This window comes from Dromiciops gliroides, chromosome 6 (assembly GCF_019393635.1).
Source record: "Dromiciops gliroides isolate mDroGli1 chromosome 6, mDroGli1.pri, whole genome shotgun sequence".
In the NCBI taxonomy this organism is placed as follows: Eukaryota; Metazoa; Chordata; class Mammalia; order Microbiotheria; family Microbiotheriidae; genus Dromiciops; species Dromiciops gliroides.
This window is the reverse complement of record NC_057866.1, coordinates 95,124,923-95,149,823: the sequence shown is the minus strand read 5'-3', so window position 1 is coordinate 95,149,823 and position 24,901 is coordinate 95,124,923. Positions and strand designations below refer to the sequence as shown.

Genomic DNA, 24,901 nt, shown 5'->3' with positions numbered 1-24,901 from the left:
CTTTGTCTTTCTTACTTCTCCCCCACCTTTAATGCTTTAGAGTTTTAAATTATTTCTTCTCAGGAACTTCCATCTTTCCATCCTTACCTGGTGAATGCAGAGTATTTCAAGAAGGCTGTAACCATGCTGTACTTGGCTCCCTTACTTTTGAGTCATCCTCATCTTCCTTATCTCAGTGTATCCCTTCTTCTGTTCCTAACCCCCCACCCCCACCCCCAGTTCTGGAGCCATAATAAAATCAACTAGAAGAGGTGTGTTAGTGTTCTCTCTAATGACCCATTCACTTTCTGGAAGTCTCTGTCCCTTGCCACCACCACCACCACCTTTAAGTGTGTTGTCTCCCTTAGAATTTAAATTCCATGGGGCAGCTAGGTGGTGCAGTGGATAGAGCAACGGCCCTGGATTCAGGAGGACCTGAGTTCAAATCCAGCCTCAGACACATGACACTTACTAGCTGTGTGACCCTGGCATGTCACTTAACCCCAATTACCTCACTCCCCCCGCCCAAATTCAGAATTTAAACTCCTTAAGGTTTGGGATTATCTTTTCTTTTACATTTTTATCACTAGCACTTAGAACAATGTTTGGCACATATCTCTTAGCAAATAAATGATTTAAAATTTTTTCATATATTGTATCATGGGGTTTGCCGTGGCCCAAGGATTCATCACCAATTGGTCAGCCTGCTGGGTATGAGCCTTTCCATACTTACCTTGGAAAGCAGATACATACTCTGTTGCCCAGAGTATTCTTAAAGATTTTATAACATGACGGAACCTTTCCAAAACTTGTGCTCTGTTTAGCATAGTCTGAAAACAGTGTCACTTTCATACATGCATTTGTAGCTTAGTATTGCAAATAAATACTATTATATTTTAAAAATATATTTAAAAATATAGTATTTGTAATTTGTGTTTTAAAAAAAACTAATTCTGAAGATGAGGCACTTTAATTCAAATTACTGTACTTATTATTAGGTTGATTCCAGCCTTTGCTCTAAATTTAGCCCATTTCATTTTGTTTTCTCTGTTTTACAATCTGGATCATGTTTCTTGTTCAGCTCTATATTTTTTTACAGATTTTTATACATCTGTCATATTGGGAAATTAAAACTCACTTAGGATTCTTAGAATAAAATCTATATAAAATAGAGGTGGACAGATTACTTTCTGAATTTTTTCTGTCAACAAACCCTTGTGTTTGCTGTGTGCCCTGTACTGTCATATTTCTTTTAATTACATTCTATTAGAAATTAGCTTTTAAAAAATTGTCAGTGGCTTAAATTAGATGGGGTAATGATGAAGATAGTTAGCATTTATATAATGCTTTAAGGTTTGCAGAGCACTTTTACATATATCTGATCCTTAAAACGATTCTATTTGCTTTTATTATCCCCATTATATAGAGGAAACTGAGTGAGAGAGATTAACTGACTTGGCCAGGGTAGTGTCTGAGACAGGTTTGGAATTCAAGTTTTCCATACTCCTTGACAAGTCTTTACTATTCTGCTGGCTCCTCGTGACTGATGATGACTCTAGTTTTGTACCAAGAGAATTCTCCTACTTGCTAAAATTTCTTACCAGGCTCTCTCAGTTTAGAGAGTTGAATTATTCTTTGCCACCCTCTCCTTTTTGTAGATTTTTAAAAATATGACTATTTCATATCATCTTCCCCTCCTCAACAGAGAAGTACCATTAAGCACAGAAACCAATATCTTAACCATGTGTTGCAACATTCTGCACTTGTAGTCCATGATCTCTATATGAAAGAATATTTTTAAGCCTCTAAATTCAGTATTTTTTCATTGCTTGGGTATGAGTTCTATTGTCTTTTAGTACTATTTTCCCTTTTTTTTGTTTTGTTTTTTAGTGAGGCAGTTGGGGTTAAGTGACTTGCCCAAGGTCACACAGCTAGTAAGTGTTAAGTGTCTGAGGCCATATTTGAACTCAGGTACTCCTGACTCCAGGGCCGGTGCTCTATCCACTGCACCACCTAGCTTCCCTCCCCCCCCAATTTGTTATTTTTATTTTTTATTTAAAAATTTTAATTATGAAATTATTTTATTATTTTCCAGTTACATGTAGAGATAGTTTTCAATATTTGTTTTTATAAGATTTCTAGTTTCAAATTTTTCTCCCCCCTCCCCAAGACAGCAAGTAATCTGATATAGATTATATACATACAATAACATTAAATATATTTCTGCATTAGTCATGTTATAAGAGAAGAATCAGAGCAAAAAGGAGAAACCTCAAAAAAGAAAACAACAGCACCAAAAACAAAAGAAATAGTATGGTTCAATCTGTTTCCATATTCCACAGTTCTTTTTTTTTCCTGGATTTGGAGAGTATTTTCCATCATGAGTGCTTTGGAACTATCTTGAACCATTGTATTGCTGAGAAGAATCAAGTCTATCACAGTTGATCAACACATAATGTTGATGATACTGTGTACAGTGTTCTCTTGGTTCTGCTCATCTCACTCATCATCAGTTCATGCAAGTCCTTCCAGTTTTCTCTGAAATCTGCCTGCTCATCATTTCTTACAGAACAATAGAATTCCATCACATTCATATACCATAACTTGTTCAGCCATTCCCCAATTGATGGGCAACCCCTCAATTTCCAATTCCTTGACACCACAAAAAGAGCAGCTACAAATATTTTTGTACCTATGGGACGTTTTCCCTTTTACATGATCTCCTTGGGAAAAAGACCCAATAGTGGTATTGCTGGGTCAAAGGGTATGCACAGCTTTATAGCACTTTGGGCATAGCTCCAAATTGCTCACCACAATGGCTGGATCAGTTCATAGTTCCACCAACAATGCATTAGTGTTCTAATTTTTCCACAGCTTCTCCAACATTTATTATTTTCCTTTTTTGTTGTATTAGCCAATCTGATAGGTAGGTGTGAGAAGGTACCTTAGAGTTATTTTAATTTGCATTTTTCTAATCAATAGTGATTTAGAGCATTTTCTCATATGGCAATAGATAGCTTTGATTTCTTCATCTGAAAACTATCCTTTGACCATTTCTCAATTTGGGAATGACTTGGATTCTTATAAATTTGATTTAGTTCCCTATATATTTTAGAAATGAGGCCTTTATCAGAAGTACTGGCTATAAAAATTGTTTCCCAGCTTTCTGCCTCCCTTCTAATTTTGGGTGCATTGCTTCTGTTTGTACAAAACCTTTTTAATTTAATGTAATCAAAATCATCCATTTTGCATTTCATAATATTCTCTCTCTCTTGTTTGGTCATAAACTGTTCTCTTTTCCAAAGATCTGAAAGGTAAACTATTCCTTCCTCTCCTAATTTGCCTATGGTATCACCTCTTATGTCTAAATCATGTACCCATTTTGACCTAACTTTAGTATAAGGTGTGAGATGTTGGTCTATGCCTAATTTCTGCCATACTATCTTCCAGTTTTCCCAGCAGTTTTTTGTCAAATACTGAATTCCTATCCCAGAAGCTGGAGTCTTTGGGTTTATCAAACAATACATTACTAAAGTCATTTACTACTGTATCTCCTGTGCCTAGCCTATTCCATTGATCCTCCACTCTATTTTTTAGCCAGTACCAAATAGTTTTGATGACTGCTGCTTTATAGTAGAGTTTCAGATTTGGTACAGCTAACCCACCTTCCTGGCATTTTTTTTCATTAGTTCCCTTTTGTTGACCTTTTGTTTTTCCAGATGCATTTTGTCATTATTTTTTCTAGCTCTATAAAATAATTTTTAGGTAGTCTGGTATGGCACTGAATAGTTAATTTATGTAGAATTGTCATTTTTTTATATTAGCTTGGCCTATCCATGAGCAATTGATGCTTTCCTGATTGTTTAGATCTGATTTGATTTTTGTGAAAAGTGTTTTGTAATTATGTTCATAGAGTTCTTGGGTTTGTCTTGGCAAGTAGGCTCCCAAGTATTTTATATTGTCTACTGTTACTTTAAATGAAATTTCCCTTTCTATCTCTTGCTGCTGGACTGTGTTGGTCATGTATAGAAATGCTGATGATTTATGTGGATTTATTTTATATCCTGCTACTTTGCTAAAGTTGTTAATTGTTTCAAGTAATTTTTGAGTTGATTCTCTAGGATTCTCTAAGTGTACCATCATATCATCTGGAAGGAGTGATAGTTTTGTTTCCTCCTTGCCTATTCTAATTCCTTTAATTCCTTTTTCTTCTCTATTGCTAAAGCTAACATTTCTAGTACAATATTGAATAATGGGGATAATAGTGGACATCCCTGTTTCACCTCTGATCTTATTGGGAAGACCATTTGTTATTTTATTTTATTTTAATTTTGTGTGTGTGTGTGTGTGTGTGTGTGTGTGTGTGTGTGTGTGTGTGTGTGTGTGGCAATTGGGGTTAAGTGACTTGCCCAGAGTCACACAGCTAGTAAGTGTTAAATGTCTGAGGCTGGATTTGAACTCAGGTCCTCCTGAATCCAGGGCCGGTGCTCTATCCACTGCTCCACCTAGCTGCCCCCATTTGTTATTTTAAGATCATGCTGTATATTCTCTTGGTTTTGCTTTATTTTCTCTGCATCCATTCATACCATTCTTCCCATATTGAAGTGTCATAGGACCTGTTTTAAAATCCCAATTCCATTACTGTTTGGTCCAATTGCTTAGCCTTTTGGGGCCTAATTTTCCTCATCAGTGATATAACCTGGTGGTACTAGATGACTTCTGAGGCTCCTTCTAATACTAAATCTCGAATCTGGGGAGATACACTTCTCTTCATTTTTCATATTTGCTTATTAATGATCAATAATACTCTATTTAGTTCATATACCATAATTTCTTAATCTGTTCTTCAGTTGCTGGGCAACACTACTTGGTTTCCTGTTTTTTTCTACAAGAAAAAATGCTGCTGATATTTTGGCATATAGAGGTGTTTTTCCTTTGTCTTTGATTTTCTTGAGATAAGTGCCTAGTAATGGTAGCGCTTGGTAAAAGGATATAAGCCATAAATCACTTTTCTAGCATAGTTGCAAATTGTTTTTCTGAGTAGCTGGACTAATTCACAGTTCTACCATGAATGAATTAACAACTATTTCCAAATCTTTCCAACACTATTTCTGTCTTTTAGTATCTTTGCCAGTTTTCTGTCTTGAGGCAAAATCTTAGAGTTGCTTTAATCTTCATTTCTCCTATTTTTAATTTGAAGAAATTTTTTTGTCATTGTATCACTTTTACGGGTTTTTTGGCTTAATAACTAAACTTAAATATTAATCACGATCTCTTATAGTTAATAATTTTTAAGTGGATGTGTTACAAAGTCCTTCAGATACTTTAAGATGTGTAATATTTTTGAAAAATATGGTCCATGATGATTCATTATCATTTAGTTATATCAGATAGTATGAGCAGAATAGACTTATTTCCCATTAGAGTCAGCCTTGTTGATCATCTGTTCATTTTTTTTCCTTACTGGCTTGCTTTTTCAGTTTTACCTTTTGGTGTGTCATAAGCATCAAAGTCCTGATTCAGTGCTCCCTTGTCATTGAATTTTATCCAGGGGCTCAAGGGTGTATTACCAATGGAGTGTAAGCTCTGGCATAATCTTTGAAACTAGGTCATTTGGGTACAAGTGTACTGAGACAATAATGTATTCAGGAAGCATTTATTAAGTGCTTTGTGCAAGGCACTGTGCTTTTTCCTGAGAGTAAGACAAATCTTTTTTCAAAGAATTTATGTTTTATGGGAAACATAACATATTCTGTAATGAATATAGACAGTAAAAGTAAAGTCATTTTATGGGAAAGAGAAGAGGAAAAACACTTATGATAATAGGTTAATCAATATTTTGGCCACAGAATCATAGAAGGTTGTTACACACATCATTGTAGGGAGTTCTTAAGCTGTTCGTTGTACCCAGAACTTTGAAATGACCCGAACTTTATTTGAATGGATAATAGGCAAATCACAAGAGAATAGCCTGATATAATTTCACCCTTAAAGGAAATGTCCCTCCTGAAACAAAGAACTGCAAACACTGCAATCCATTTTTGCTACACTACAATTTTGCTACAATAATGCACCTTTTAGGAGCTGAACGATATTGTTAGGTGTTTATAAAATAATAATAGTAACATTTATATAGAACTTTTTAAGTTTTGCAATGCATTTTGCATATGTTATCTAATTTGATCCTCATAACAACCTTGTGAAGTATGTGCTACTATTTTCCTCATTTGACAGATGAAGAATTGGAGTTGAGCGGTTAAGTGACTTGCCCACTGTTCCACAGCTAGTTAGTGTCTAAGACAAAATTTGAACTCTGGTATTCCATTGTGCAACCTAGCAATCTTGGAATGAAAAGAACAAAACTATACTTAGTACTAAAGATCACATTTTTAGGAGGGTTATTGACAAGCTTAGAAAAGCCTGACCAGGATTGTTATGGCACTCTAAATTATGCCATGTAAAGATAGGCTGAAGGAGTTTAGATATTGTTTAATCTAGAGAAAATATTTAGGGGAATGGTGATGCACAACGTGATCTATCTTCACATATTAATAACAGGTTCTAAAAATTAAAAGGGACCTCAGATGTCATGCAGGTCTACTTGGAACAAAAATTCTCTCTGCAACATATACAGTATCAGTATATACAGTATATATAGCCTTTGTTGGTAGACTCTCCAGTGAGAGAAAACCTACTAACTGTATATCCAAGGCAGGTCATTTCACTTTTGCATATTGTAATGTCAGAAGTTTTTCTGTATATCACTCGAATCTTTCCTCTTTGCAGCTTCCACTGGTTGCTTATAATTGCTGGCCTTTGGGGCTTAAGCAGAACATATCTCAATTCCCTTTTCTGCCAGCCCCTTTATCTACTTAAAGCCAACCCATCATAGTCCCTCTTCTTATCATTCTCTTATTCATCCATATTCTGAATGATGTCTAGACTATTAATATTAAAATAATGGTCGTCTCAGAAATAATCTAACATTCCATCCATAATTTGACCATTCAGAGTCTAAGCATTAATTCTTGGTAATGCAACATAGGATGACATTAACTTTGTTAGCTACCTGTATCAATACCTGTAGACTCTACTTAAGCTTCAGATTTTTTTTTTTTTGATGAGTTAGTACCTAGCCCCTTACTATACTTGTGAAATTGATTTTTTAAAAAACTTAAATAGGTTTAGGAAACCTTGCCTATGTCTAATTAAGTTTCATCTTACTTTATTGACCTAGTGTTCTAACCTATCATTATCTGTTTGAACCCTGACTCTGCTAAGCAACATGACACAGTGATTAGGGCACTGGGTTTGGAGTCAGACAAATCTTTCCCTCAAACTCTCATTAGCCTATATGACTCTGGACAAATCACTTAATCACTCTCTGTACTTCATTCTTCCTTATCTGCCAAATGAGGTGAAGATTGGTCTTTGTGGCCTGTAGGTCCCTTCCCAGCTCTAAATTTAAGTTCCTTTGAGTCCTCTTGGACTTTGTGTTATCTGAAAATTTGAAAACAGTGACTTCTAGGTCTTTATCCAAAATCTTCATTAAAAATGTTGAATAGCACAGTGCTAAAGCACCAAGTGCCCTCTAGAGCACTTACCTTAAAGACATTCTTTCAAATTGATATTGAACAGTTAGTGACTAGTCTTTGAATCCAGCATGAATTGGTTAAAATTGACATGATTGTATTATTGTTCTAGCACCCACTTTCTCCATCTTGACTGCTGGATGGCACAACAGTCACATAAACATTTTACTACGTGCCTATTCAGTGCTGCGCACTGGGATTACAAAAGAACAAAGACAGTCCCTGCCCACGAGCAGCTCACAACCTAATGGTGAAACACAACCATGCAAACAAATATATACGAAGCAAGAATCTACCAAATAAATAGGAAATAATTTAACTGGGAACGGCACTGGAATTAAGAGGGATTGGGGAAGTTTCCCTCTAAGTGGGATTATAGTTGGGACTTAAAGGCGCCAAGTCACAGCGAAGGAGGAGAGGTTTCTTCTGGTATGAGAGACAGAGAGAATACCTGGAGCATAGAGCAGGAGTCTTTTGTTAATTTAACAGCCAGGAGATCAGTGTCACTGGATCTGAACAGTACATGTTGAAAAGTAAAGCATAAGGAAACTAGAAAGGTAGCAGTGGGTTAGGTTGAAGGCTCTTGAATGCTAAACAGAGATTTGTTTTTCCTTATGGAGGTGATTGAAAGCCACTGGGTTTTATTGAGTAGAAGAGTGACTTAGTCCTGTGTTTTAGGAAAATTACTTTAGTGATTGAGTGGAGGATGGATTGGAGTTGGAGAAACTTAACAAAGGTAAACCCACCAACAAGCTTTTGTAATCATCCAAATGTGAAGTGATGAGGGCCTGTACTAGAGGAGTTATTTTTTGTCCTTCATTCTCGGAGAGGACCATGACATTGGGGTGACGTCATGACTTGTGGTGAATTGGATTTAAGTGAGGGAGGGCTGTGTAAGGTCACCAACTTTACTCCTCCAGAGCCATCTGGGTCCAGTGGCAAGATATACGTCAATATGACTGAAGATGGCCCCAGATATTTAAGGCAATTGGGGTTAAGTGACTTGCCAGGGTCACACAGCTAATAAGTGAGTTTGGATTTGAACTCAGGTCCTCTGAACTTCAGGGCCAGCGCTTTATCCACTGAACCACTTAGCTGCTCCCCTAGAGTTGTAGTAGTGTTAGAGGAAAGAAAGAGGCATATTAGAAGGGATGTTACACAGGTGAAAACAGGCCTTGGCAACATCTTGCATATGGAAGGTGAGAGGAGTTCAAAATAACTCATGAGTTGCTAGCCTGTGGATATGGGAAGATGTTGATGCCCTCTATAGTAAAGGAAGGTAGGAGTGGTAGAGTTTAGAGGGAAATAATGAATTGTGTTTTGGATATACTGAGTTCAATATGTTTACTGGACATCTGATTCTAGATGACTGAAAGGTAGTTGGAAATGCGAGATTGGAGGATAGCAGAGAGATTGGGACAGGAAAGATAAATTTGAGAATCATCAGCATAGAGATGGTAATTAAATCCATGGGAACTGATGCAAGCACCAAGTGAAGTGGTATAGAGGTAGAAGAGAAAAGGGCCCAAGACAGAAGAACCTTATTGGGACACCTGTGATTAAGATGGCCCGATCTGCGAGAGGATTCAGGAAAGGAAACAGCAGGAGTGGTCTGATAGGTAGGATGAGTACCAAGAAAGAGTGGTGTTTGCAAAACACAGAGAATATCAATGAGAGAGAGTGATCAACAATGTCAAAGCCTGAAGTAAAGATACATCATAAATTATATCTACCACATTTCCTGGTTGAACTAATCTATTTACTTTGTTTAAAAAAAATTACGGAAATGGGATTAGTAAAAAGGAAGGAAATAAATACTTATTTAGTGTCTACTATAGACACTTATACATAATGTGTCAGACATTATGCTAAATACTTTACAAATATCTAGTTTAGCCCTCACAACAATCCTTGGAGGTAGGTGTTATTATTACCTTCCTTTTACAGCTGAGAAAACTGAGGTAAACAGTAGTCTTTCCCCAGGAAAATTACACAAGTTGTAGAGTTTTTCCAGGCATTGAAATAAATGCCAGTTCTCCAGCTTAGCATCTTGGTTTTCCTCCTACCTCTCTGATCGTTCTTCTTCAGTCTCCTTGCTGAATCTTCATTCAGTTTACACCAGCTAATGATTAATGTTTCCCAATGCTATGTGCTGAACCTTCTTTTCTTCTGTCTTGATACTATTTCACTTAGTATTCTTATCAACTTTCGTAGATGTAATTATGATCTTTATGCAGATAAAGCCCAAATCCATTTATCCAACCATAACCTTTTCTCTTACTTCCAGTCTCAAATTTAAAAATAATTAGATATTTTGAACTGGACGTCTCCAATTCAACACAAGAACCTACCTTTTTATCTTTTTCCTCAAGCCCATCCCTTCTTTTTAACATCCCTCTTATTTTGTTTGGGGCACCACTATCTTCCTTAGTGACCCAAGCTTACAATACAGGTGTCATCCTTGATTCCTCATTCATTCAAACACCCTCATCCCCCAATATCCATTCTGTTGCCAAGTCCTATGGATATGATACCTTATCTCTTGTGACATTGATGCCATCCTGAAATTGGCCTTCTTCGTGTCCCAGCTGTACTATTGGGGGGGGGGCAGGGCAATGAGGGTTAAGTGACTTGCCCAGGGTTACACAGCTAGTTGAGTGTCAAATATCTGAGGCTGGATTTGAACTCAGGTCCTCCTGAATCCAACACCAGTGCTTTATCTACTGTGCCACCTAGTTGCCTCCCCAGCTGTACTATTACAATGGCCTTCTGGTTATTCTGTTCCATTTAGAGCTTCCTTAAGTGCAGATCTGACCACATCCACCCCAACCCCCATTTAATAAACTCCAATGGCTCCTTATCACCTCCAGGATCAGATATAAAATCCTCTTTTTACTATTCTATGCCTTTCATAACTTGAACCCCTTCCTATTTTGCTCTATTTTTTTTTTCCTTAATGGTTTTCTTATACCTTACTCAGCACCACCAAATTTGAGATTTAAGAACTCTGGGGCTTTATGTTACCTGCATAAGACATTTCATCTCCCAACTGTAGGCATTTTCATGTGCTTTTAATTCTCTCTCTCCTAATCTCTGCTTTCTGGCTTCCTTGGATTCTTTTAAGATTTAGCTGAAATCCTACATTCTGTAAGAGGCCTTTCCTCCTCCCTACTGTCTACTCCCCGTGGTGGTACCTTCTTTCTTAGATTACTTCTGTTTGTCCTGTTTATCTCCTTTGTACATAGTTGTTTGCATTTTGTTTCCCCTGATAAAATATGAGAGCAAGACCTGTCTTATACCTTTCTTTGTATCTCCAATCCTTAGTATAGTGCCTGTCCTTAGTATATGTACCCATTGTTAGTACTTGATAAATGCTCAATTATATATGGCAGTTTTCAGGCTCCTCTTCTCTTTTTGGGAAATTGGGACAATATTTCCCCTTTCCAGTCTTGGAATACTTCTTCAATTTCTCTTGATCTTTGGAAATTCAGCATTTCTTATTTGGCTATCACACTATCCCCTTTCTACACTCTAGTGTAGGTGTAGAAGTATTAGTATAGAAGTAACAGAAGTATTAGGTGACTTCTATTCATCAAAAGTTGTTAGGTGGCATCTTATTATTTGCCTTCTTTATTTTGATTTGGTAACCATTTCACAATCTGTGTTACCTAAGAATGGAGGGGGTTCCCTCAGGAGACAGTGAGTTCTTTGTATTTTAGAGGTGGAAGGGACCTTTCTAAGTCATCTAGACCAGAGCTTCTTAAACTTTGCACTCATGACTCTTTTTCACCAAAGACATTTTTACACGATGCCAGGTATATAGGTATATAAAATTAGGTATATATAACTTTTTACTGTTGCCAGATTTTTCGTGACCCCCCCGCATTCAGTTACATGACCCCATATGGGGTTGCAAACCACAATTTAAGCTTTGATGTAGTCGAATTGGTACCATTTTTATAGAAGAAACTGAGGTACCTTTGAGGTTAAAATTAGTTGTTTCAAGTCATACATAGAGTAAATGGCAGAGCGTACAGATTTAAAATCAGATTTCTTCACTACAGATACAGCCTCTTTATATACCACAGAGGTAGCCAAACAGGCTCTATGACTACCTCCTCTAACTTTGAGTCTAGCCTTATTTTATAATGCACTGTGGTTTACTATACTGTAAACAAGTTTCAGTAGCAGAATCTCATTCATATAATAGTCAGTGATTTCTACAGCTAGAACTCTAGTAGTCACAGAAACCTTATAACTTCCTGATTTTCTTCCTTGAAACTTGGAAAAGACATGTAATTTTACCCACGTCTAATTGCAAGTGGACGTTGTATTGATCAGACTTCTTACAGTACAGTGATTATATTTCTATGCTCTATTACATGCATATATTGCATATTGTTGAGACATTTTTTCATTGATACAAATCCTGTTATAGTACTTTACTACTACAAAATCGTACATTAATATTTCAGTAAATGGGTGATGACTTAATTGTGTAATATTTTAATCTGCCTTGTTTGGAGTTTCACAAACCACCTTATTTCCTCCCTTTATCAGTATTCTAGGGATTTAATAACTTTAAAAGTGTCTGCCCAGCATGGTTTATTGGGAAGAGAACTCAGGAATACCTGGTAATAGTCCTGACTATGCTTGTGACTAGCTGTACGAACCCAGTTTGTTGTAATGAAAATTTCTGTTACGTGCATCCTGTTTTCGATTTGTATTTTAAACTTGGAAAAGTTTTGACCTTCTTTCATGTTGTAAGACTTTTTCAGAACTACAAGGAAGCTATTTTTAAAAACACATTTGAAAAGAAAATAGGCTTAATGTTTTTGTGATCTCATCAGTTTATATGTAGATCTCAAGGTGTATCTAAGAGTTAAATTGTAACATTAACAATTTGGCTAATTTTTCAAGTAGCCTCAAACACTTTAATACTTCTCCCTATCTATGGTAATTATTTTAAACTTTAAAAAGCACTTTTATGATATCAGGTACTTATTTTCAGCTATCTTTAATAAGCACCATCTGTATTTTATCCCTGAATAGGATATTATAAACATCCTTTTTTTTTTTTTTTTTGAAAAATCAACTAACAAGCATTTATTTATAAGGAACTTATTAAGTACCAGGCTTTATATAAGCTTAAGTACAGAAATAGCATCTGCTTAGCAGTGGAAGCAAGTGAGAGAGCTATCTCAACTATGTAAAAGACTGGCAGTTTGTTATATCTGTTAATTCATAAAATGTCAGGTTTAGCCTCTGTTTTTATTAATTTTAGCTCTGGTGACACAGGTCAAAGTAGATACTTAAAAGCTTCCAAAATCCTACTTTGGTGGAATTACAACAGTGAGTGAAATTTGAACTTGAGAACTCTCTCCAAAGAGCGATCTAGTTGTCTACAAGTACATGTACAACTTGATTCCTGCAGTAGTTTAACCTTGAGGAATGAATGCTTGTTACTTTTTAAACTAGGGAGATGGAAGCTAGTCTTAGAATTTTTTGTTAGACCTTTAGCTCAGAACATTTTGTGTGAGAGGCATTGTGGTAATAGGAAAGATCTAGATTCAAATTCTGACTCAAAACATACTGACTGCCTGACCCTGCGCCAGTTAATTGACCTATAAGTGCCCCAGGCAACTTTGACTATAATTTGTATAACAGGTGCTGATCTGAGTTGGAAAAGGAAGTTTCCTTATGATGTGAGTCCTTATCACCAGTGAAATTAAAGATCTGGCAAAGAAGCAATGCACTAGCTTCATTAAAGAAAGTAACCTGTATTGATCTGACCGCATCCACGGTACCATATTTAGTCCTGGGTACCACTTTTTAAGAAAAATATTGACAAATTGTAGTACATCAATGGATCTTAGAATCTGTTTCTAGTGTGGAGTACTTAGAATGGAAAAGGAAAGAGGTGGGGGAGGGGATAAAGGGCAAAAGATATAGTAATTATCTCCAAATATCTGAAGAGTTGTGGTATGAAGTTGGATTAGAATTATTCTGTGTGACACCAGTGCATAGAACAGTGGGTGAAAGCTACAGATTTTGGCTTAGTACTAGAAAGTTATTTCTAATAACCAGCAATGTCAAACAGCAAAACGGTTTCTTGGTCTAAATAAGGTATTAAAGTTAGTAACTAAATTAGTTAACAATAAATTACAAATAAATTGTTAGTGGAAGTTCAAGTAGGAATGCACTGAGTGCAAAGTTAAACTTAGATAACTAAGATCTTGTCTAACTCCGGGATTTTATAATTCTGTGTTAACTTGAGTAAGACTGTTGAGGGATTTATGGATAAATATTTGAGTTTGAATATGGAAGCACAAATGTAATGGGTTTCTGTACTCTTCAGCAGGGGTGTTGATTTTTTTAAAACATATATACAAAACTTACTTTTTTTCCTTTGAACTGTTTAAACAAAAATGTTTATTAAAATAAAAAATAAAGTCTTGAGTTCCAAATTCTATCCCTCTTTTCCTTCCCTTCTCCCTCCTTGAGGCAGTAAACAATCAGATATGGCTATAATATTTGCAATTATGTAAAACATTATCATATTAGTCATTTTGTATAGGAAAACTTGAATTAAAGAAAAAAAGAAAGTGAAAAATAGCATATATCAGTCTGGGTTTAATCAAAATCAGTTTTCTTTGGACGTGGATAGTATGCTTCATCATTAGTCCTTTGGGGTTGTCTTGAATCGTTGTATTGCTGAGAATAGTTAAGTCATTTACAGTTCTTCAGCAAACAGTATTGCTGTCACTTCACCAAGCATTCTCCTGGTTCTCAGCATGGGTATTGAAGTGAGCAAACTGTTAGACAAAGTCAAAGCTGGGGAGCAGCTAGGTGGCTGGTGGTGGCTGCAGTGGATAAAGGGATAAAGCACTGGCCCTGGATTCAGGAGGACCAGAGTTTGAATTCAGCATCAAATATGTGACACTTGACTAGCTGTGTGACCCTGGGCAAGTCACTTAACCCTCATCTCCCCCCCCCCCAAAAAAAAAAAAAAAAGAAAAGAAAAAAGTGTGTCCTGGAGTCAAAGCTTCACTTGAGTCCGGTCTTTGTTACTGATGTTGGGCAAGTCACTTAAAATCTCTGAGCCCTAATTTCTGTTAATAGATATGGGAATGGTGGTGAATTGGGGATCAGAAGACTTGGTTTAAATTCTGAATTGGACACATATCTATCTCCATATGTGTGACTTTAGTCAGACTCTTAACCTCCCTGGCTTTCTATTTCCTTGTCTGTAAAATGATGGGATTGGATTAGTTGGTCTCTGAGGTCCCTTTCAAGCTATGCTTCTATGATGGTACTTGGTGACAAGGGCTCTACAGAGGTAAAGAGTTTTCTAAATTCTTAAGTGTTATTATGAATGTAAATTGCCACTAATACTTCACTTAAAGGGTGGATTTGCAACCTGTTACATTGTCCTTTAAGTCAGGAAGACCTAGATTAAAGTCCTGTTTTTCAGTTACATGTTTTATTTTATTTTCCCCCCAGTTATATGTAAAAATAATATTAACGTGTTTTTTAAATTTTTCAGTTCCAAATTCTTTCCTTCATTTCTTCCCTCATTGAGAAAGTAAACAATTTGATATTGGTTATACAGAGGGAGTCATGCAAAATGTATATCCATATTAGTCATGTTGTGAAAGAAAGCACAGAGGGCCCCCCCCCAAAAAAAAAGCAAAAATAAAGTTTAAAAAAGTTTGATGGGTATCCCTCAATTTCTTGGGTTTTTTTGTTTTTTAGTGAGGCAATTGGGGTTGTGACTTGCCCAGGGTCACACAGCTAGTAAGTGTTAAGTGTTTGAGGCTGGATTAGAACCCAGGTACTCCTGACTCCAGGGCTGGTGCTCTATCCACTGCGCCACCTAGCTGCCCCATCCCTCAATTTCTAATTCTTTAGTACTACAAAAGGAGCTGCTATAAATATTTTGGTACATATAAGTCTTTTTCCTCCCCCCCCCTTTTTTTTAATTAAATCTCTCTGAGAGACAATCTAATAGTGGTATTGCTGGGTCAAAGAGCATACACAGTTTTAAAGCCTTTGGGGCATAATTCCAGATTGCTTTCCAGATGGTCGAATCAGTTTACAATTCCACCAACAATACTTTAGTGTCCCAGTTTTCCCACATCTCCTCCAACATTTGTCATTTTCCCTTTCTGTCATATTAACTGATCAGATAGGTGTGGGATGGTACCTCAGAGTTGTTTTTTTTTTTGCAGGGCAATGAGGGTTAAGTGACTTGCTCAGGGTCACACAGCTAGTAAGTGTCAAGTGTCTGAGGCCGGATTTGAACTCAGGTACTCCTGAATCCAGGGCCGGTGCTTTACCACTGCGCCATCTAGCTGCCCCTCAGAGTTGTTTTAATTGGCATTTCTCTAATCAATATTGATTTAGAACATTTTTCATGACTATAGATAGCTTTGGTTTCTTCATCAGAAAACTACCGGTTCGTATCTTTTGATCATTTATTAATTGGGGAATGACTTGTATTCTTATAAATTTGACTCAGTTCTCTAGATATTTGAGAAATGAGGCCTTCATCAGAGACAGTTGCTGTAAAAATCGTTTCCTAGCTTTCTGCTTTTTTTCTAATCTTGGTTGCATTGATTTTGTTTGGTAAACACTTGAGTAATTTATATGGTCTTAAAGGGTGACTAGGTCACTTAAAAACTAAGTGTTTTGGCTTATGATTACATTATTATATCAAAAGGTGGGCTTTCCGAGTCATCATCTTTAAGTGATAGAACTTAGAATTCCAAAACTGGTATTCTGATTCTAAATCCAGTACTTAAAAAAAAAAAACCAATAAAACTATACTGAGCTGTTGGAGGAGTCTTGGGAAGAATAATCATCTTTTCTTAGGTGGATGTGCTTTGATTTTTATCATTTGAAATAAGATAAATAGTTGTCATATGTTTATGGGCAAGAAGTTATATATTGCCATCCATTATACAGTCTTCTTCTTAATTGATCTGAGGAATAGGGTGTCATTTTTTTCCGCCCAGAATTTTTCATTCCAGTACTATCTAAGGCTGTATCCAGCTACTTTTTAGTTCTCTCAAGAGCACAGATTTCCTTATCTGTGCTCAATTCTCAGGGAGGAGATCCTGTAGTATTTGTTTCTTCCATAATATGTAAAATTCCTAGATCTTGTAGTGTAGTGCTCTGTAAGTGATTAGTGAAGATCATTGATTTTATTCTTCATCACTTCTTTAAGGCAGAAATAGCCCAAATATTGTTTCCTAGTAAGTAGTATTATAGTAGATTTTTGCATTACTAGTTTTCTCCTAAGTATTTAGACACTTTCTTTTTTTTTTTTTTTTTTTTTTGGCGGGGCAATGGGGGTTAAGTGACTTGCCCAGGGTCACACAGCTAGTAAGTGTCAAGTGTCTGAGGTCAAATTTGAACTCAGGTCCTCCTGAATCCAGGGCCAGTGCTTTATCCACTGCGCCACTTAGCCGCCCCGACACTTTCAATTAAAGGCAGTGTGATGTACACATGGGAAAAAATTACTATGAAAGGACTAGAAGAGTGAATATTTTAGTATATTTGTGTGTTTATATACCTTAAGAATATGGTACAGAGTTTGTACCATGCTCTAAATGACATTTATTCTGCTTGTGGAACTCTATAAAATATTTTGTATGCTGTTTAAAAAACAACTAAACAATGAGTTTAAGAATTAAATTTTAAAAATTTTGTGTGCTATTTGCATCATATTAAGGTGGAGGTAGGATTATATTAATCTCTAAACACTTTATCCACTTTAGTCTCACTATATGACAGTTGCTATTAATTAGATAATTCTATAGGTGGCCTTTTTCAAGAAAGAAATATTCTTTTACTTGTCAGAGAAGGGAAGAGAATAAGTATTTATATAGTACCTATCATGTACCAGACACTATGCTAAGTGCTTTTACAAATGTTATTTCACTTGATCCTTATAATAATCCTTCAAGGTAGGTGCTATTTATTATATCCCCATTTTATACTTGAGGTAACTAGGGCAAACAGAGGTTTAGTGACTTGCCCAGGGCCACACAGCTAACAAGTGTCTGGGGCAACCATTTGAGTTCCAGTCTTCCTGACTCCAGGCCTAGTACAGGTGCTTTCTCATTATACTGTTAACGTTATCAGCAGGTAACATAGTTGTAAGAAAGGTATTTGCTATCCATAAACTACAACATGTTCATAACCAGATTTGAAAATACCACAAACACAATCAGTGTGTACAGTATATGCTACCATAGTGAAAAATCTGACTTTTTCTGCATAAAATTAGAATACTTTTTCTTGTACTAGGTCATTGCAGAATTTCCCTGGCAACATTATTGATTTCACTTATAAACAACCATATTGAAGATGACCACCCTCTGGCAATTTTGTTGTTTAAAGAGGGACCCAGGCTCCCTCCTCTGGTTACAAATGAGTACACACACATAACATTTCAAGTAGTAATAACTGCTTTTTTATGTTAGTCACTTACACATGTATAAAGTTAATCATATTTAAAAATCAAAAGCGTTCAAATTTAGAATGAGATTGCTTTAGATGTGGAACATAGTGTGGAGAAGTAGTAGAAATTATTGTTTTGTTCATTTGATTAGTATATCAGTTGTTAGATATTTAACCAGTGACCTGGTTTTTGATACTATTAGAAAATGTTTCTGTATAATTGTTTTGGATGGATTAGAGTTTTTAAAAATGAAGTAATTTTATACTCACTATACTATTCTACTTCAGTTGATGATTTCTCATTTTCTGGATCATTTTTTTGTTCTAGAATAGTTTTAGTACCATTAGTAATACTAGTGAAAAAGAGAAGGGAACACATTAAAAGGACAAGGTTCAGTCATGGCTATTTATTAATACCTGTCTGACCCTGTGTAAGTCGACTTAACCTTTGTGGACTTCATTTTCTGCAATTGTTAAATGAAGGAGTTTGACTAGCTCTTTAGATCTTTAAGCACTTAATCTATGATCCTATGAAATGGCTTCTGAATTATTGTTGGTTGGTAGCAGAGTAGTTTTGGAAATGTGAATCAATCCTTTGTGCAAATCATTTTTAATCATTTTTGGCTTATAAGCTATTTAACTGAAGTGAGCTTATTCCTAACAGTTTTAGATACGAATGTTCCTCCATGAAATGTTTCTTTTGAAGACTTACCCAGTGCTCAGAAAATTTATTTAAAGCAAAATAACTTATATACCTAAGAATTTCATACTTATGTAAGATACTTTTTCCTGTTTCCAAATAATTAAATTGTTGGCACTTGTAATAAATACATAATCATAGTGTTATGCAAGATTTTTGGTTTTTAAATAGTGTCAGTTTTACTTGTATTCATTCCTTGCTTTACGTTAGAAAAGAAAATACTTGATTACAGTGTTTTGGTCCCCTACTCCCACTTCCCCTGCTTTTTTTTCTTGGGGGAAAAATCCTTTAAAAAGGTACATGGGTAAGGGAATCTCCTGCTGATCCTCCTTCAGAGAGTGTAAGGGAAAGGAAAAGACCAGATTTCCAGGAAAAAAATGGCTCAGCATGATGTACTAATATTGAACAGCCACTAATGCAGAGCAACAAGCCCTTAAAGGAAGGGGAACATTTTGTTTATTCCTGGCATCTACCTCCTGGGACTTATTAGGAGGAGGAGTTCCTTGAGTTCTTTAGAGGCCACACCTGAGTGTTATAAATTAGAACCTCTGGGAATAAAGTTTCTGACATGTTGAGGCAGTGACAGAGGAAATGAAAGAGGCATATATAACAGGAAAAAGAATAGTAGGAGAAAGTTCATACACCATTTCTCCTTCCATTACTGAAAAATAAATTGTTACATACCTTTAGTTGGTTTCTGAAACCTCAGAAGTTAAATTAGTCAACTAATATTTCTCTTTTTATATACTTTACTTGTCTAGAAAGCGAATCATGGTATAGGGTGTATGTTCATATTCCAGTATGCCAAAATGCCCCGAATTTTCTAACTAAATCAACCAGCTAGAGCAGTGTTTTCTATTTTGGGTCCTGTATCACAAATTCTTATCAGGACAAATAAATAAATGTCATCTTGCTAGGGTACTTCTAAAATGGATTATGCATAAAGAACATAGTTTAAGTTTGATATCTCTTAGAAACTGAAACATGGAAGGAATAAACATCTTTATTTCTTGCTATATTCTTAATCATATATTTTAATTTTTCCTAGGTTTCATTAAATGGTACCCAATTTCCTGATGGCCCTGTTGGTTCAGATTTCCCAGGTGTTTCTCAGGTATGAACTGTGTGATATATGGATTGTCTAATTTGACATTTACTCAGCTATTTCAATGTGGGTGGGCAAAAAGTTGATCTTTGGAATCTAAGACTGTTCCTTCATGTATTTATTGTTATTCATTCTGAAAACAGCTTTGTATGTGTGGAACATTATCTTTGCTTAGGTGCTGAAAGAAAGGAAAAAATAGCACATATCTTGCCCTCAAACTAATAGGTGAAGTAAAAGGTAAACAAATAATTATACAAAATAGAATGTAAATACATAGGAGATGTGCAAGATCAGAGGATGGAGCAGTGGCTTCTAACCCAGTAGGTTTCATTAGGAAAGCCTTCATGGAAGAGATGGTATTGGGTCTCCATGTAAAAAGAGTAAGATTTCACACAGATGATGAAGATAGGGTATTTCAGGTATAGTAGAAAGATATAAAAGTAAGAAAGTAAAGGTACCTTTCTGCAGTAAGTAGTCCAGTTTGCCTGGTCTACAGGAAGAAAGGGATATATTTGGAAAATAATACTGCTGAATTAGTTTGAGGGAAAATTGTAGAGGAATCTTAATGTCAAAGTCAGGTGGCTGATGATGGAAGATTACAAATGGTTAAGTAAGTGTTTGGTAAAATGGTCAGTAAGCATTTATTAAGCTCCTACTATGTTCCAGGAATTACAAGCAAGGATTTGAGATAATGAGGGAAGGCACTAGCACCGAGAGGGATTGGGAAAAGCTTCTTGTAAAAGGTGAAATTTCAACTGGAACTTAAAGGAAGCCAGGAGGTAGAGATGAAGAGGGAAAGAATTCCAAGCACAGGGGACATCCCCTGAAAATGACCAGAGTCAGGAGGTAGAGTATCTTGGGTAGGAAGTAGCAGGAAGTCCGGGGTTCTTGCTTTGCACACAAAGTACTTGGCGTTGAGTAAGGTATAAGAAGACTAGAAAGGGGGGCAGCTAGGTGGCGCAGTGGATAAAGCACTGGCCCTGGAGTCAGGAGGGCCTGAGTTCAAATCCGGACTCAGGCACTTGACACTTACTTACTAGCTGTGTGACCCTGGGCAAGTCACTTAACCCCAATTGCCTCAACAAAAAAAACCTAGAAAGGTCGGAATGAGATAGGGTAGGAATGCCAGAGGATTTTATATTTTATCCTGCAGGTGATCATAAAGATAACCAAACATAATAAGACCTAAAAAGAAACTTAAGCACTCTAAATAAATATGAAGGAAAATGAGCCAGTATTACCGAATGAATGAATGAGAGAGAATACTATGAAGACATAGAACTCCAGAATTAAGAGTGAAGTGAAATTTGGACAGAGCTCATAACTTTTCAATGAGAATTAAAAATCACAGAACAGGAAAAATTAACATATGATGGAGAATTTCTAAAAGTAGAAGCTGAGAGAAACTAACAGATTTAGAACACAAAAATGCTAAAGTAGAGGGAAATATGGCAGAAGAGAAGAAGCAGAAAGCAAAAGTATTAAAATAATAGGACCAGAGCTACTGACCTTAATGACAGAAGGCCCAGAGATGACAAGGAAGGAGAACAGGTTTCACAGAAAAACATAACAGATCAAAAACCTGAAAGAAAAAATACAAATATTGCCTCATCAATAATATATAATGATATATTATGTGAAGATCAGATTTATATGTATATATTTACATTTTATATACAAAGAGAGAGAGAGAGAGAGAGAGAGAGAGGGAGCACCTTTAGTCCTGTCCTTGATGCATGGTAGTGGTATAATTGCATATTTTTTGTCCTCTAACCCCAATATAATATTACTTCATATAAATAATGTAATATTTTGTTGTTAGTCGTGTCTGACTCTATGTGACCCCATTTGAGTATTTTTTTCCCCCTTTTCTTTTCTTTTTCTTTGTTTTTGCAGGGCAATGAGGGTTAAGTGACTTGCCCAGGGTCACACAGCTAGTAAGTGTCAAGTGTCTGAGGCCAGATTTGAACTCAAGTCTTCCTGAATCCAGGGCAGGTGCTTTATCCACTGCGCCACCTAGCTGTCTGTACCCCCCACCCCCCCCAAATTGGGTATTTCTTGACAAAAATACTGGAGTGGTTTGCCATTTCCTCCTCCAGTTTATTTTACAAATGAGGAAACTGAGGTAAGAAGAGTGAAGTGACTTGCCCAGGATCACAGAACTTGTAAATGTTTGAGACCAGATTTGAACTCAGGTAGATGTATCTTCCTAACTCTAGCTAGGTCTAGTACTCTATATAGCGCCCTACTGACTGCCCCTGTAATAAATATTACATTACATAAGTAATATAATACTTCAATGAAAGAAGGCTAGTAGATTTTCTGATAAGGAGGTTGTTGGTGACCTTTGACCTAGAGATGTCAGTAGGAAAAAGCCAGACTTCAAGGGGAATCCAAGTGTTCAGTGACTTGGGGGGGGGGCAGTGAGGGTTAAGTGACTTGTCCAGGGTCACACAGCTAGTAGTGGGGCAAGGAATAGACCTTTTATGACATAGTACTCTTTCAAGCATTCAGTATTAAAATACCAAAACTGAATAGATACCTAGAAATGGCAGCACAGGAATCAAGAAATCTAACAAAGCAAATACATTTGAGCAGGAGGCTAAATAACATGAAGCATTTACATTCTAATAGGAAAAGAAGAGAAACAAGAATCTCTTCAGAATCCTAATGATTGTCTTTTATTTTTCAAAATTTATTACCATATTAGCTGTGTTGCTCTCCCCCTCCCCCCAAACCACTAGTAAACAATAAAAATCAAGAAACATAAAGAAAGTGGGGAAAGTTGCTTTAATTTGCAGTGAGTTCATGAGCTTTCTCTCTCTCACTGGAAATGGATAGCATTTTTTATCATGGGTCCTTTCGAATTGTCCTATATCGCTGTCTTGATCAGAGTAGCTAAGTCTTTCACAGTTGATCATCCTTATAATTTTCTTCTTGCTGTATACAGTGTTCTTGTTCTGTTCACTTCACTTCGCATCAGTTTTTCTTCCTAGGTTTTTTGGAAATTATCCTGCTTGTCATTTCTTATAGTGCAATAATAGAATCCTAATGATTTTCAAGAGTCACGGAGGAAATTAAATAAGACAAAGAGATAAAGTGAATGGTGTTATATTCCATTGTATGCTAAATTTTGCCAAGAAGTAGAGGAAGATGCGTTGTCATGTTTTTTCTTTGGGGCCAAGCTTATTATTAGAAGTTTGCATCATTCTGTTTTTATTGTTATTTTTTCAACAAGATTTAATTACTGGGGATACAAAGAAATAGGAAAAACAGTTTCTGCTCTCCAGGAATTTACGTTCTAATGGGATAGACGCCATATAGAAATCAGAATTTAGCAGATAAATACAGATTGAAAGAGGAGTCTGGGATTAAATCTTAAAGGAAACCTAAGCTTCTAAGAGGTTGGGAGGAAAAGCATTCCAGGCATGAGTTAACAGCCAATGCCATGGTTCAGAGACAGAAGGTGTAATGTCATTTAGTAAGAATGGCAAATGAGTATGTGAAGAGTAGTGCAGTGTAAGAAGATAAATGTCAAACAAAGGACTTTGAATTTGATCCCGGAGGTGATAAGGGACCACAGGAATTTATTGACCCAGAATGTAACATGGTGAGACTTACTCTTTAGGAAAATTTTGGCAGCTATGTGGAGGATGGATTGGAATGAGAAGGGATTTAAAGCAGAGAGATGGAAGCTGTTGTACTATTCCAGGCAAGAGATAATCAGGGCTCGAACTAGTGTGGTGCTGCATGAATGGAGAGAAGGACCTATGGGGGATGTATTGTAAAGAAAGAAATCGCATGAATTAGTAACTTATTGTATGAGGGCTAAGTTGGAGAGGAGTAGAGGAAGGCATCATTTACATTACGGTACTTACTGAGTATTTTTTCCTGATTCTGCTTATTTCACTTTGTAGTTCACATACATTTTCTCATCCTTCTGTATTCATTTTATTTTATGTTTCTTGTTTCATGTATTCCATTATGTTCACGTACCTGAACTTGTTTAGTCATTCCTATATTGAAAGGCACACATTTTCTTTCTAGTTCTTTGCTGCTACAAAAAATTATTGCTATGAGAGAGAGGGGTGTGGGGAGGAGAGGGAAAGAGGAAGAGAGAGGGAAAGAGAGAGCATGCACATCCTTTTTGGTTTTTAATCATTTGTGGTATAACTCTCATAGTAGAACTTCTAGGTCAGAAATTATGGCTATTTTAGTTATTTTCTTATAATTCCGAATTGCTTTAATGTGATAATTTTATAAAAGTGCTTATTAATTAAGTTCATATTGTGTACTAAGAACTGGAGGAGGTATCAAATGATAAATAAGAAAACTCAGTCCCTACCATCATGGATTTTATGGTTTATATAGGCTGACAGGGAAAATGAGATGATAGATAATAGCTCACATTTATGTAGAACTTTAAAGTTTTACAAAGAACCACTCTGAGATAAGTAAGTACTTGCACCCCTTTTGACCATAAGAGAAGAGGCACGAAGAGGTTAGTTACGTGACTTATTTTGGATCATGCAGCTAGTAAATATTAGTTATGATAACTTTAGCACCTAGCCCTCCTCTTAACTTCTTTCTTTCCTGTATTTGTTGTCATTTATACAAACTAGTTTGTAAGTTCTTTGAAGACTTACATATTTATCTTTGTATCTTGTCTCCTTTATAGCACAGCATACGTACTCAGTGTTCTTTGAATGAGAGGTATATAGGTTTGGATTGCCTATTAAACTGGATATATAGCTCTTTTTCTTAAGGTTGTTAGCCTCAGCACTTAATAGTCTAAGGTGTTTTTCACCCCCGGCTTTAAATTGCAGGTCTATAGGTTAAATTGTCTGAGGTGATGTTTTAATTAAGGGGCATTATATATGTTTGCACTCACCTTTTGATTTAAATTAATTGTTGCTTTTTTTTTTTTGCACAGATTGTGTTATCTACCTAAATAGTTCCTTTGTTTTGATAGGCATTTCTGTTTTACTCTTACTGCAAATAACAGCTTTTACAATTCTAAAAGGAAGTTTTGACATCCATTTTTATAGATTAAGTACT

The 24,901-nt window shown here is 36.1% G+C and overlaps 1 protein-coding gene across 3 annotated transcripts in view; it reads left to right on the top strand.

Annotated features, from left to right (window-relative positions):
- FAM193A (family with sequence similarity 193 member A) overlaps positions 1 to 24,901 on the top strand; it is a 203,630-nt gene that overhangs the window by 59,062 nt on the left and 119,667 nt on the right. For all 3 annotated transcript variants that reach the window (XR_006353604.1, XM_043971749.1, XM_043971748.1), the window contains exon 2: positions 19,787 to 19,852. Coding sequence is in view for 2 of the 3 variants with exons in the window: in XM_043971749.1 (XP_043827684.1) it covers positions 19,787 to 19,852 (66 nt within the window). In the remaining variant the exon portion in view is untranslated. The remainder of the gene's footprint in view (positions 1 to 19,786; positions 19,853 to 24,901) is intronic.